General features: G+C 41.7%; 5 protein-coding genes across 5 annotated transcripts; 2 read left to right on the top strand and 3 right to left on the bottom strand.

The window, feature by feature from the left end:
* Nucleotides 1-399: 399 nt before the first annotated feature.
* MELLADRAFT_73632 (uncharacterized protein) lies at nt 400-2,232 on the top strand (the record flags this gene model as incomplete). Its single annotated transcript, XM_007418428.1, has 5 exons — nt 400-712; nt 786-822; nt 903-1,206; nt 1,298-1,406; nt 1,492-2,232. The coding sequence occupies 5 exons, from the start codon at nt 670-672 to the stop codon at nt 1,653-1,655; spliced, it is 657 nt and encodes a 218-aa protein (XP_007418490.1).
* Nucleotides 2,233-2,426: 194 nt separating this feature from the next.
* Nucleotides 2,427-4,481, bottom strand: MELLADRAFT_69449 (uncharacterized protein; the record flags this gene model as incomplete). The annotated part of the gene is made up of 7 exons (XM_007418421.1): nt 2,427-2,528; nt 2,599-2,706; nt 2,790-3,057; nt 3,123-3,201; nt 3,291-3,407; nt 3,490-4,358; nt 4,450-4,481. 7 exons carry the CDS (start codon nt 4,479-4,481, stop codon nt 2,427-2,429), a joined length of 1,575 nt encoding a protein of 524 aa, XP_007418483.1.
* Nucleotides 4,482-5,446: 965 nt separating this feature from the next.
* On the bottom strand, nt 5,447-6,648 carry MELLADRAFT_113700 (20S proteasome subunit; the record flags this gene model as incomplete). Its single annotated transcript, XM_007418447.1, has 5 exons — nt 5,447-5,533; nt 5,615-6,019; nt 6,100-6,167; nt 6,236-6,404; nt 6,487-6,648. The coding sequence occupies 5 exons, from the start codon at nt 6,646-6,648 to the stop codon at nt 5,447-5,449; spliced, it is 891 nt and encodes a 296-aa protein (XP_007418509.1).
* A 973-nt stretch (nt 6,649-7,621) lies between these two features.
* On the top strand, nt 7,622-8,472 carry MELLADRAFT_124555 (uncharacterized protein; the record flags this gene model as incomplete). The annotated part of the gene is made up of 5 exons (XM_007418454.1): nt 7,622-7,746; nt 7,860-7,938; nt 8,027-8,064; nt 8,204-8,261; nt 8,350-8,472. The coding sequence occupies 5 exons, from the start codon at nt 7,622-7,624 to the stop codon at nt 8,470-8,472; spliced, it is 423 nt and encodes a 140-aa protein (XP_007418516.1).
* An 807-nt stretch (nt 8,473-9,279) lies between these two features.
* MELLADRAFT_118568 (putative oligopeptide transporter) lies at nt 9,280-14,006 on the bottom strand (the record flags this gene model as incomplete). The annotated part of the gene is made up of 29 exons (XM_007418446.1): nt 9,280-9,598; nt 9,681-9,784; nt 9,858-9,922; nt 10,002-10,136; nt 10,216-10,321; nt 10,397-10,468; nt 10,504-10,606; nt 10,801-10,867; nt 11,030-11,052; nt 11,119-11,153; nt 11,210-11,258; nt 11,513-11,549; nt 11,617-11,686; nt 11,756-11,967; nt 12,065-12,117; nt 12,185-12,236; nt 12,303-12,321; nt 12,391-12,490; nt 12,554-12,695; nt 12,775-12,820; nt 12,882-12,897; nt 12,986-13,102; nt 13,177-13,201; nt 13,280-13,416; nt 13,475-13,504; nt 13,568-13,595; nt 13,665-13,743; nt 13,803-13,927; nt 13,985-14,006. 28 exons carry the CDS (start codon nt 13,858-13,860, stop codon nt 9,503-9,505), a joined length of 2,076 nt encoding a protein of 691 aa, XP_007418508.1.
* Nucleotides 14,007-14,261: the final 255 nt, after the last annotated feature.

The following is a 14,261-nucleotide window of genomic DNA, read 5'->3' as shown; positions in this document are numbered from 1 at the left end:
ATTGCACATGACTGCAAAAATGGCTCAGATGTTTCCACCGAGGAATGTGAGAAAAAATCCACTTCCTGCAACTTTCCTACCAGGTAGTCTGATCATTCGAATTTCCCATTTTGAGTGACTTTCTCATCCATTCATTAAGGTTGGTCATTAATCACTGTGCTCAAAAGGGTTTGATCGTGATCATACGAGAGTAGCCGAAGATGATGACCTGTTATCGAGTCTTTCATTCTCGCTATCTCAAGCTTCGCATCAAGGATCAGCTCAGCTCAGCTCAAAGGAGGAGACGCAACGCGTTCGCTAAATGAGCTCAACCCATATCAGGATCCATCTCCGTGCGTCTACGTGAGCTCACACTCTAGAGCTCAAAAAATCCTTTGTGGGCTTTGATTTGATGATCTTGACTTCCTCGTTTGTTTCAATCTCTTCTCATCGAACATTTATCTGCTCAAATATTTATAAAGCCTCTCCATCTGCTTCAGTCTTACTCTGCTCGGCTGTTTATCAAAAATACTTACTTTCACTTTACCCGCCTAGAAAACATTCTTACACTTACTCTGTTTCAATCTTTATAAAGCCTCTGCATCTGCTTCAGTCCTACTCTGTTCGGCTGTTTATCAAGAATACTTTCACTTTAGCTGCCTAATCTTCCACATCCTTATTTATCTTATCATGCGTTCCTACGTACTTTGCTTTAGCTTTGGAGTTTTGAGTAGTCAGTCATTGTCACTTTAGGGGTGTCGTTCTCATTTGGTTTCTGTTTGACTCAAGTCTTTTGCTTTCTGTAGTTTTGGGTCTACATCAAATCGACGCAAGGACTCACAGGTGATTGGATAAAGATTTTTTGCCCTTGATATCATGGAGATAGCTAACCTCAACCAAATGATTCTTGTTTTTCGATTCAGTGGCTTGAAAGCTAGAACTGATTCATACGCCTCCAGCTCACCATCAGCCCCAACTTGTGATACAAAACATCCTAAATCACAAATCTTTAATTTCATGAAGACTTGTACTGATAAATTATCAACTCAAGCTTGTTCTGTTCGAGAACTTTGTGAAACAGTCACTTCTGAAAATGCTCAAGATGTTTCAGTTCAACTTTCAGGAGAACTTAATACTACGTTAAACCTTTTACAATCACAGTTGAATAATATTCAAAAATGTGGTATGGATCCTTCTCCTCAAACAGTTGATTCAGGTGTAGGAATTGTCAGTTATATTTCTTTGAATCTTGATTCTCAAAAGCTTGAAAATGATTATCTTATCAATCAATTTCATTCATTGGGATTTGTACCAACAGACGGATTTGGCTTGGTCTGCTTTTCAAATTGTTTTGAACCTCAAATCAATTTATCAAGTCGTCTTGAAATTAGGTGGTCAATTTAAAGTCATCAATGACTCTTGTGAATGTAAGTCAATCATCTCTTCAAAAACTTTTATCGTTCTTTACTACAAGCAAGACTAAATTATTTATCTCTGTCATTTACTTTTTAGGTATTCTTATTAAGATTTCAGCTATCTTAGCTAATTTGATTGGTGCTTGCTCTGAACAATTGAATTTATTTGAAACTGGTTTCTTTGCATTAGTTACACCTGAATTGAAAACTTTTACTGATATTGGTGCTAATTTCATTAGTTTCTCTGGTACTTTTATTTAGAAAGTTTTCATTTTCATTTTCTTAATTTTTCGACTTCCTCTCTGAGATGTATCTATCCATGTTAACATCTCTGCCAAGATTTACTGTCATTTTCTTGTATTTGACGTTGATTCTTTTTGTTAGTTTTTTATTTATCTGGTTTATTTAACCGAACCAAGAACATTTTATATAACACAAAGATACCATTACATATGTTCCAACTTCCTGAGACCCAGACTAAGGCAGATCACAGGTTAGGAAACCTATGTTTAATTAACTTCATTGTCATTTCTCGCTACTTCACTTGTCTCAAGTACGTTGATTGCATCCTCAAGGTTATGCCTTTAGCATATTTCATTTATATTATTATTTATAATCTTTTCGAAAGCCAGGATAGTGTCTATGTGTCCAAAGTCTGAGAATAGATCCGTGTCCCTCTTTCTCCTCTGTATCTATCTCATGCCAACGTGTGTGTAGGTTATGTTTTGCAAACACATCTCAGCAGCAAGGTATGTGGTACCTGCGCTGCCCAAGTCAAGGAAATCCAGTCAACGCAAAAAAGGGCGCCTACACTTGATAATGGGTACATATATTTTATATTGCAGGTACTGCAGGCAGTAAATATCAGGAGCTTTTGGTTTCTTCTTGCTATTCACAGGTAGAAAAAACATCCAAAATCTGGACAGAAGCTACATTTTTGAAAAGGATCTTAGTCTCAGTTCAGTCACTTGATTCAGACAGGGTTGACATTGCCTTTGGTAATCTCGAAGTAATACTAAATTGATCACTGAATCAAAGTTTTGAATCTCTTCTCTGGTGGTCGGATAAGATCAAATGACTGGCTTTCTCTGCAATCATTAGGACAGTGATCATTGGGTTTGGTGTGACCATCGTCTACGGAAATTCAATCATTTGGGATTATAAATTAGTCGATGGGGCTTTGTGGAATGAAAGTTAGACTTACTGGGAAAATGCTAGCATCAGCTATTCTGATGTTTGAAAGACCTCGGATCTTTAGATATGGGTCAACAACTGCATCATCGTCCTTTTCATCACCCATTTTGCAGGTTCCCTGTTCAAAGTGAAATAGACAGACCAGTACATCAAACCTGACCACAGTCGGCATCTTTGGAGATATTTGACAAAAGGACTTACTGCCGGATGATAGACCGTATGTGCTACTCTTCTTGCATATTCATTCAATTCTTCATCAGTTTGTAATTTCGGACCAGGTGCGATCTCTTCAATCAACCAATCTTTCAAAGGTTTTTCATTAGCAATTTTTCTTGCTTGTTTAATTCCTTCTACTAAACATTTCGCATCATAATCCTCTGGGTCGGTAAAATATCGAAAATCCAAGGCTGGTTTGATTTTTGGATTTGATGAAGTTAGGTACAATCTTCCCTTTGATTTGGGTTGTGGACTAAAATTCATGAATTTGAAGTCAGCTTATGATTCTTGTAAAGGGGTTGAAGACGGAAGACTGACATGTTAGGAGTGATACAAAATGCATGCTCAGGACGACTATAACCTAATCTAACCGTGTTATCACAGAATGGAACTTGATCTATAATTTTTCGACCAGGCTCCAGGGGCGGAAACCATCATCAGAATGTTCAGAATATACACTTTGTTTCAAGTAATTGGCTGACTGACACGTATGACTCATCATATCTGGACGATTTCCTTTAGCTGTTGAACGTCGATTGAAGTAAGCCGCGTCTGATTTCATCACCGTTTGAGCAGGATGGGGTCCAGTCTTCCACATGATAACTGTGATCATAGGGAAATAACCAATAGATTTATGTCATCAAAAGTTGTCAAGCAAAAAATCTTTTTGCGAAAGTTGACGAACTAGTTTCAGGATGATCTAACAAATTTTCACCTACTCCTCTCAATTCGTGCAATACTGGTATCTTTAATCCTTCAAGTTGAGAACGAGGTCCAATTCCAGATAACAACAATAAACGTGGGGTATCAATTGCTCCAGCGCATAAGCAAAACTCTTTCTTAGCTTGAACATATCTTTTTGTACCATCTTTAAGTTCTACAATCAAACCTGAGATTCGATTCTGTTGAGGTTTGAGAATAAGTTTAGATGCCCAACTTTCAAACCAAATTGTTAAATTTTTACGTTTATCAATGATTTCGTGTATATAAGCTACACTTGCACTTGATCTTTTTCCATCTTGAGGTGTATATGCTACGCTTAACCAACCAACTCCTTCAATCCAAGGATTCTGACCTCCTTCTTTGGTCTTCCAAGCTGCAAAATCTTCAATTTGTTCGATATTTAATGCTTTCTTAGTTGATTCAATAAAACTCAATGCTAATTCATTTCTATCTTTTTTCTCAACTGGTTGTATATGACATTTAATCTTATCACCATATTTTTTGAAATTTTTCCATTCCCAACCTCTTGCACCTGATTTTACCCAATCATCTAAATCTTCTGGGAAAGGAAAAAAACTAATAAGAGTATTATGACTGCTACATCCACCTAAAACTTTAGCTCTACTATGAATAATGTGACTATTTCCTCGAGGTTGATCTGTGGTTGGGTATGCATAATCTAATGGACTATTGAGAAGTTTTAACCATTGTTTTAATTCAAGGACTTCTGGTAAGTTTTGATCGTTGGGACCTCCTTCGACCAAAAGAACTGTGATGGTAGGATCCTCTGAGAGCCGATTGGCCAACACACATCCTGCTGTACCACCTCCACTGGGTTGATTGAAATAAAGCCACAACAGATTTTAAGCAGTCAATCTCAAGTCAACAACAAAACCATTCAATAATTAAGGGATTCACTCACATAATCACGTAATCAAATGCATACTCTTCCATCTCTTTCTTTTTCTTGCTTGCTTTTCACGTCTCAAAACGCTGGCCTTTTAATGATATGCGGATCCAGCTGATTTTGGGAAAAAACGATTTCGCCCAGAAATCGACTTGTTGGTTTCCGTGGAATAGTGACTTGGAAAGTACAAAAAGATCTTGGCACTAATTTCATTCATGTTTCTCGAAGAGTAAGAGGGATGAGAAGGGGTATATGGACAAGTTCAATTGAATTCCTCTAATAAGGGTCTTCCTCTTTCGCTGGTGAAGTCCCTGCCAAGTGTGTGTAGTTTCGGCTGTTTGGAATCTCTTCCGTTTTGGGATACGTCCTGTTCTGTCAAACCGTGTCGAAGCAAGTGTATTTATACACTTTCGAGTCGCGAGATAAAAACTTCGAAGAAGTGTGACGTAGGGGTTCCCTAGCTTTCCCTGGTCGGTGAGTCGAGGAAGTCGAGGAGAGCTGGACAGACACGATCAGGTGAGTTATGTGAGGTGAATGCCGTTGATTGATAAATTAAAGATGTCCGCTGAGTGCAGGACTCATCACCAGAGCTCATCATCTGAGACTTTCGAAGAAACGGGCGTCATTTGCATTCGTCCTGGCAGACATCACCGCCAGAATTTTCCGGTCAAGTGCGCAGAACATCAAGCTTGCTTTATCGATCCCTCTCAAAACAGTAGCGATCTGTTGCGATATTCCATCGGCTCCAAGAGGGAAAAAACATTGATAATACATGATCCGCACCATGCATCCCAAACAATTCATATGACATTGTTCGCTGTTATAGATATCATCAAACCTCCATCTGAAGTTAAATCATCAAGTCCTTCAGCGACTTGAAGACGAGTCGCTCAGCCCAGGCCAGGGCTCTCATTTGATTATCTCGCGGTTGGAACTATAAAAGTCACATGTGTCACAAATTTTTGCATTACCACATTTCACAATTTAAAAAAACAGATACAAGCTTTTCTGGCTAAGCTTGAACAGGTGCAGCAAGGGTAGACTCTTTGGCAACCCTCTGTTCGTACCCATAAGACATATCGTAGTGAAGCTTGTTGAACTGTTGAAACAAAAGACAATCAAAAAATCCAAATCAGATTAAAATCCTCGAGCAAATCAGGGTTCTAAAATTTAGACTTACATCGTAATTTCCGATAAATTGCCATCCGTCTTCTTTGACGTGATATAGATTGAGGGTGTTACCGGAGAAGGCATCACGATGACCAGCAGCATAGATACTCCTTCGACCAAGTTCTAGCGCTTCTTCAACCTCAAGATCCCAATGGTAACCTTGATCCAAGACCCCATAAGCAAAAGTAGATCCACTTCCAACGGAGAAACAATCTCCTTTCAATCGGGTTCCGTCCGAATCAACGTAGTATAGTGCAGGACCAGATTTATCCCAACCACAAATCATTGTACCCATTGATAATCCCATACCCTTGTAGCTGTACACAAGATTAGAAAGGTGTTTAGATGCAGCGGCCACTGAGATTCTGGACTTGTTACGAAGTTCGTGCAACCGACATTGCATCCCAAGATAAGTCTGTTGATAACACAGAAATGTAAGCTAACTCATAGACGAAAATACTATCAATCATGTGTCTTCTACTTTATAAGACTCACCTCCCAATATTGACAATCGGCCGCTCCACCGGCCATTGTTCCAAGGAGAAACGGGTTTATCTCGATCACTATCGAACGTTCGTCGTCAGAAAGAGATCTTTTCAAGAAACAAAGCGGTTGGTGGAAAGTCACCCACCTTTCTTAACGGTTCCACTAGCAATGTAACTTCCAGCAGTAGCTCGAGAGTCAACAGCCACGACGATTCCATGCTTAAATCGAAATGCCAAGGTAGTGGTCCCATGTCTAATCTTGATTCTAGAGTCTGGTGAGCGATCATCGGTGTGAGCGCGTAAGAAGGCTGCTGGCTATTTTTATTCGAAAAAAGAGAAATAAATCAGTATTGGCAAAGAGAGGGCTCAGTAAAGTCTGGTAGCAAAAAACACTGACGTCATCAACAGCAGGGAATTCAAATGTAGGTACTGGGTCAGATTCATGAGAAATAGATCCTTTGTGTTGAAGCTTCAATGCATAACCGCATTTCGATTGAGAACAATCTTCTTCTTGTTCTCTCTGATTTGATGTTGATAAAGTTTGAATGAATTTGTTCATGTCGATATTGACGATCAGAATGAGGATGAGGTTATAAAGTTGATTGAGTCTTCTCCAAAGTCTTGTTGACCGGTCAAGAGAGAGTGGTCTTCGATTGGATTGGATCGATCTGTCACGTGCACACTTCACTGATCACTGCGCAAAGAGTGACGCGGCTGTTACTCAAATGATGTCATCTCCTCAATCTTTCAAGAGACCTTTCGCTTTGATATCCCGTCTGTGAACCTACATCAGCTGACATCTTCACCCGAATGCGCTCTCCACATGGGTTTCACGTGGCAAATCAGCTGACACTCCTTGAAAGTTGATTTGTGGATTCCCCCAACGTCTCCTGATCCTCCTGACTCCAACGCACAATCCTATCCTCATCGTAATTGGGCAACCTACCCCGAGTTAACTCGTCCAATTCTTGCAATGCTTCCGATATTTGGGGTGCGCCCGGAAAAGAGCTCGCATGATTTCTCACACTGACACACCGCCTCAAACAAATTCATACGACATCGCTTTATCATATACGGCACTGCTTCGGCCTATTGTCTTAGAGTCCGGCGATCGTGAATCTCAAGTTGACACAGAGGCTGTGTGGCGGGCCGAATGGCACCGAGGTGGAGACCGTAGTCTGTCATAGTTCAAGGGTATGGTCGCCAAGCACCCTAAGTACCTCCTGAGACGAGGGCGTCAGGCTCTGAGGCCTGCGGGACGTCTCTGCGGTTGGTGCGGTGAGCCTGTGTTAAGCTAGCCAAGCACCGGACTCAAATTCAACGTGTGGAGTCTGGAGATCTTGTGCTCTTGGATTGTTGTGAGCTGCGGAAGTGGCTCGCGAGCTGACTATAAAAGGGATGGCTTCATCTCAAAGCCTCGTACAAATCCTTTACCCATCTCATCATTTGATCAGTCTTTACAAATCTTCCCAAATTTTACAAAAAAACTACCATTTAAGACCGAATTTATCTCGTCTTGATCATATTGCATCATGCTTGCTATTCTCAAATCTATCATTTTAGTTGTGGCTTTGACTCATGGTGTGGCAGCAACCACAGTTGCAGAGGCCTCTTGCATCTCAACTGCAGATACCCTTAACCCTGTGGCATGTGCAAGGTCCGTCTTCTCATAGCCCGTCCATCACATCATCAAAGACTTTATGGCTTTTCCTCCTCGCTGATCACTGATATTGATTGACTCCTTCTACCGCTTCGACGCGTTCTTGCTAGAGCGCTCCAATCTGTGAAAGCTGGCGAATACAACACCCAATCAGGCACCTCTGTGGGATACGGTTGTGGCTTTTGTCAGGTAAGAGCTGAACACTCTGAATACTAAACATGATTGCAACATTTGAAGTGATTCCTGATTTGATCCAATCTGTTGTTTTCGCATACAGGTCCTCATAACCCCTGTTGGCAATACCCCCATCCTGAGGTGATTTATTGAACTACTCTATATATACCGATGGTGTACATTCCATAGAACGGATTTATAACTAACCATAAGGCTGATGGATCTTTTTATGTGGTGATTCTATGGCTCTAATCAACTCATTCACCTGTTACTACTTCAGTACGCCCGAAGAAATCCAAAGTGCCTACGCCGGAATCATCAACAGTTGCCGCATATCAGTACGTCGCATATTTTTCTGGGCACTCAGTCTCCAGTATCCGCACAGGTTAACAAAATTAAACCTTTCAATTTCTCGTTTCTATAAAGCCTGGTAGCACCCGACCAGGTAGTATCACAATTCCTCAACTTGTTTTGCCCAATTCCCCTCGCGGACCCGCCCCCGTACTCAGCATCTCGCACCAGGAAGTCAGTGGCATTTGCCCTCCATGAGAATGGACATGATCTGAGATTGGAGGCATCCTTTGTAATTGAGTCCCACACATTTCTTCACTTTTTCGTTGTATATATCATCACGATCATTGTGACACGAGATATGGGCAATCTTTTTTTCACTCATCTCAATTTTCAAGCTCGGACACTCACTCTTCCTCATTTTTGAACTATCTTGTATGTCCATATCTATCTATGCAAAAACAATCTTAGTAGGGCCTAAGTGTGACTGAATTTTGAAGATTCTCTAAAGATAGACAGCGTTGACTCTTATGAACTTATTGCCACATGCTACCTTCACGTACAAACAAAAATGTAGAGACAATTTGAAACATAGAACCTGGGAAAGAAATGTAGGTTGCTCAGTATAGTGCCTATCACCTTGAACCTTAGAGTTTCCTTCAATAGCGTAGTCTCACAATTTCCGGGATTGAACTCTTGGAGCTGATTGAAATCGTTTGATCATGTGGCCTTGTTGGAGAGCCCAGGAATTCGTTTAGATGCCATCAAGATGCAACTTGCGAGGAAAAAGATGAGTGAGATGGCATGCCAAAACCAAGGCACAGGGGCGAGAAGCCCAAATATATCATATGCTATCATAAAACAAGATACCCTAATATTTATCTGCACAACACCCTTATTGAGGCGCATATTAACATATGACTCGATTTCTGACCACATGGCCATGGGGAGTCTTACCCCGAGTTCAAATCAGTTGGTTGTTCCATTTGACTTGCAGGATGTGGCTGAACCTATTTAGATCCCTCATAGAGGCGATACTTTATGTCCAAGGAGAGTGCCAGCTGTCCTTTACAGAGTCACATCTGGTTATATTTTTGAAATTTCATGTCGAGGGAATGTATAATCTTGTTTACAAAAAGAATTAACTGTATTTTGCTTGTCAGTGAAGGAAATGAACGATGTGAAATAGAAGATATAAAGTCTATCATGTAATGATAAAAGGTCTTGTCCATCCACAGTTGTTTGTGACATCCGGAGACTTAGAGCCTGAACACATCAATCAGAATTTTCATTTCCAAGAAGTTGGCCCGAAGCCATCCGTTGGTACTTGCCGCAGAGTGCACGTCGCAGCGTCGCATCCCGCTGCAAAAATCTCATTTCCAACCTGTCAGAACGTTGTAATAGCAAATTCAGTATCCTTTATTCAGAGAAGCTGTGTGTCCGATGAAAATGTATCAATAACTTACCCAGGGGTAGCTTTGCCCATTGAATTGGAGCGCAAAGAAATATATTAACCCAAAGATTGCGACACCGGAGCTGATTCCAGCGGTGAGTGTAAGAGCGTACTTTTCTGTTTTTTCCATTATATCCTTATCAGTGTACTTTTGTTTAGGAATGGAACAAGAATTCGATCTCCGACATACCATACCAAGCGGTGTATCGCTTTTTCACAAACCGTTGAAAGAAGAGTGCGAGTGGAATCACAGGCCTAATTGATACAAAACGAAGTTTTATAAATACATGATTACCCAAGGCTTTTGAATAGCATCCTGGCATGCTCTACTCACGTATAGTAACCCAAGTTGCAAGTCCCGAAGCTCAAGAAGCCAACAAAGATCACGGGGGTATGTACTAGCCGCCATGATGACCTAGGCCAGAACTTTGAGAAAATCCACGGAATGAAGGGTGCAATGGCACCAACTCTATGGTTGTCATGCGCTCAGTACTTTTATTTCCAAAGTTCTTTACATCACTTTAGGACAAGCATGTTGCCTCACTTACAAAAACCCATACAGGCAAAACCGGTATGGCGCATCAGGTCCTGTGAACATTCGTCGCGATCCCACGGCGCCCCATAGAATACTTGAAGAGAAGAAAGCATTGAGATCTGGGTAGATATGCACAATCTTTGGGTGATAAGTGATGAATGAATTTCAACAAGATACTTCTTCACAAGACTGACCTGGACAAGTGAAGTGAAGGGCCTGAGTTGGTGAACACAGGTCGGGGATATTCATGATTTGCCAATCCATAACTACATGAGGTAAACAATCAGGCTGTCAACGCTACCGTATAGAGATGATGTGTCAAAAGTCACTGTACCAGCTATGGAGATGAGCGAGGATAAGACAGTCCCAGACAGCTGTGCTGCGAAGAGAGCTTTAGGAGGAATCTATGACAAATCAATAGCGCGGATTGCCCAAAAGGTGACCAAAATCACATGCGGATCAGTTCCAAAATTGTCCGATTGTGAATTTGTAAAAGACCATCATTCACCTTCACATAGTGAGCAAGCTAGTACACAATGATAAAAATAAAGTAATAATGAGCATGTGCTTGAATTTGTCATGCTACAAAGATACTTACTTTCATATCCGAGGTAAAGCCAAGTGCCTGAACCATTGTCATGCATCCGTATGCTTTAGGAGGGTATCTTTGTCAACGTCAATGTAGGTTTTACCAAGAAGTTCGGGTAACCTTACTTTTAAAGAGCATGAGCCCTAGTGGACTTTATGATGAGCACGATCACCAGTCAGAATTGAACCACGGGCAAGGTATGCGAAGAAACCAGACCTACCGACCAACCAAAGCATACCCGCCCACAAGCTCAGAGAGAACCTAGAGTATCAAGGGTCAACAAAGCTCTTTATTTTTGGGTTTTTGAGTCAAGTTGGGGTAGCTCACGTTCAGTGAAGACGCCGCGGAGGCTACCGCTGTCACTACAAATGGAGAAATGGTGAGAGAAATGACCATCTTCGTCTCAAGGCCAACTTACTAGTGCCAATGGGGACGATGAGAGCGAGAGTGATAGCAAAGGCGAATGCCTAGCAAGGGAGAACAGCATATACAGTCAACTCCCTCTAATTACATACAGTTTGGCGGGTGGTTTTCTCATGCACTTAAAGGAATATGCACTTATAGACCTCATTTTGGCTGGCAAACCCCTTTTTGGCGGCAAAAAATCCTATGCACATAGAGAATTATGCACTTACAGGGATATCAAGTTAGAGGGAGTTGACTGTATAGCTTTAGCGGCGGGAGTAAAGATGTTTAAAATCGGTTAGGTTAAAACACTGACTAAACCCCATACTGGCATCGTGGGCATCTCTGATTCACTTGATTGGTTCAAAAACATTGGAGGTCAGTTAAATAACCTAGAGCAGACGAAAGTACATAACTTACTAATATTTCAGCATGAAAATGGCCATTGCGATGGAGATGACTCCGACAAGCATGAACCACCATTCAGGTACTGTATGGGGTTAAGCAAAAGAACCCATTGAAAAGCCTGTTATGTATGAATATGAAAACAAAAGCTGACCTTGTGGGTATACTTGCATGAGGCGGTAGTGAACGTCGCTGTGCATTTGATCTTTTAGAGGCTTCTCTCCATTTTTCCTTCGCAAGGTCTTAAAAAAGTGGCTGGCTTGAAGAGAAGGTAAGAGGTGATACAATCCAGACATGATATGCTTTCGGTAATAAAGGGCTGCGTGTACAATGTTACTGGTATACAATGCAAAGAAAGCGGTGTAGCTAGTAAAAATTTCAAACAAATTTTTATAAGTCGACTCGCATTGTCCAAAGCTGTTTCTGAGTACCTGTCCATGTATAAATCTATCTGTATACTTACCACACAATGCTGGACGCCGTCATATAAGGCGGTGAATACGATTCATACCGGACCTGAATACAGCATCATTAGACAATTGTCTTTGGTATCAATTCATTGTGAAATGCTGGAAAAGCTTACCTGATCAAGAATGTTTGATTTATCAAGAACCATGGTAGCGTTGTACGGAGCTCTAATCACAGAAAAATAAAAACTTGTCATTGAGACGAACCCAGGGGTCGAGAGTTAGTTCGCGTACCCGTATCGATCAAATACACCTAATGCATTTTGAACAGCCTCATCAGTGTTTCAAAAAGTGACGGGAATGAACGGGAATAGATACTGACCCCAAGTATTGATAGGTAAGTATGATGTAGATCTGATGTTTTTGAAATATACTGCACAGATTGTCAAAGCCCCAATCACAGCCCCTGCGTAGAGGTTCATCTGATAATTCAATTATATTTCAACCCACAGCTAATCATCTGAGAGAAATGCTCGGACGCTCACGATAGACCAAAGTGGAGTGACTATGGGATCCATAGCCTGAAAATTCCAGTCAAGAGTAGGGAAGGGGTTGAGGCCAAGACCACTGATGGTACCTGTTATTAAAGCCAATTTGGCGTTTTGGGGTGCAATCCATGTTGTCCAGCTAGCTTCCAAAAGAATTAGAGCTCCGGCAGAAGCAAGAGTGGGGGATATCACGAACGTATCACGAACATATCACGTACTTGAAAAATGCTAGACTTTGGAAGAAGACACCTGGAAGAATGTAGTCTGGAAGACCGGAACAAAAATGTGAGACTTGACCTAGCGGGTGTCTAAGAGACGAACTGACAAATCCCGTATGCAATCTGGAAAGCAAGTTTAGTGCTCAATGCATTGCCAGCAAGGAATATATTTATGACGATTTGAAAAGGTAGCAAGCAATGTTGAACTTACCGCGCAGAGAGAGAAGAATCGCAATCGGGAGATGCGCCATCCATTGACAGATTGGTCTCTGTCTTTGGCATGTAAGGCTTGCAGGACCGATATCTCCGAGAGGTTCCCCCACCATACCTTGGATGGTAAATCACCGTCAGGCGGGATGTCTCTCAAAAGAAATAAATCATGAGCAGTGGCGACAAGCTTACCATTGCCTGTGGATCAACGAGAAACCTAGATACCGTACACAGAGAAAGTGTTAGCAATGTGTACCAAGAAACTTGGCAGTGACTCTAGGGTAAAGGTACTTACTTTCTCGTCATACCAGCTAAAGTATAACCCATCAGCTGTGAGCTCAATACCAATGTTAATTGAAATCCGATCTTCTCAGCCAAAGCAGAGTTGTTGAAAAACCGGCCGATTCGAAGGACGGCAATGATATCGGTTGCCTGCACCAACAAATTCTTATCAATTGGTGGTTTCAGGATCGTCAGGTTTTCAACTCACATACGCTCCTCCGAAAGAGACGTTGGCCATCTGTTAAGAAAGAGAAATATCACAATCTTCCACTTAACATCTCTGAAATACATGACGACTGACAATACTGATCAGCATGTGTTCTTTCATACTGGTATCAACATGATACGATGTGAGTAAAGAGCTTTCTTCCTGTCAGAATGTGTTGTGAAATTCTGACTTGAAAGGACCAGGATTTAGAGTGAATGAATGATCTCCTATACGGAAAACATTCTTCGGTAGATATCTGGCCATCAAACCTGTGGATAAAATATCAGAAAAAGTTTACAACGAGCAAAGAACCACTGAAGCAACCTACATCCCAGCGGATAAGCCACCAGCTGAGCCGAAGTGACGCTCAGTCCAATACTTGGCATGCGCGGCGCAAACAGTTGGTTGACTCCGGTACCCAAGCACACCAGCAGGATACCGATCGTCCACACTCTGAAGTCAAACATAGTCAATATTTCTCCTTCCTGACTAGATGGCGGTGAAACTTACCGAAAGGTGAGCACTGGTATCGTAGGATCGTCGAATGGGGAACACCCGGCCTTCGGGAGATTACTGGCACTACTGCCAGTGCCAGGTACTTACCCCTTTCCCCAAGATTTCACCCCTCCGTGAAATCCCTCCAAATCAATTGCACAACAACTTCACTCGCACCACATGCGCCCTGAAACCCCCATCACATAAGAGCTGGTTGAAGGCTCTCGGGAGAAGTATAGCCAGGACGATTCCCCCTCACCACCATCATCTATCTTGACTAATACACCAGTTG

Source organism: Melampsora larici-populina (assembly GCF_000204055.1).
Source record: "Melampsora larici-populina 98AG31 unplaced genomic scaffold MELLAscaffold_92, whole genome shotgun sequence".
In the NCBI taxonomy this organism is placed as follows: Eukaryota; Fungi; Basidiomycota; class Pucciniomycetes; order Pucciniales; family Melampsoraceae; genus Melampsora; species Melampsora laricis-populina.
The sequence above is the reverse complement of the archived record's forward strand: the minus strand, read 5'-3'. Positions and strand labels throughout refer to the sequence as shown.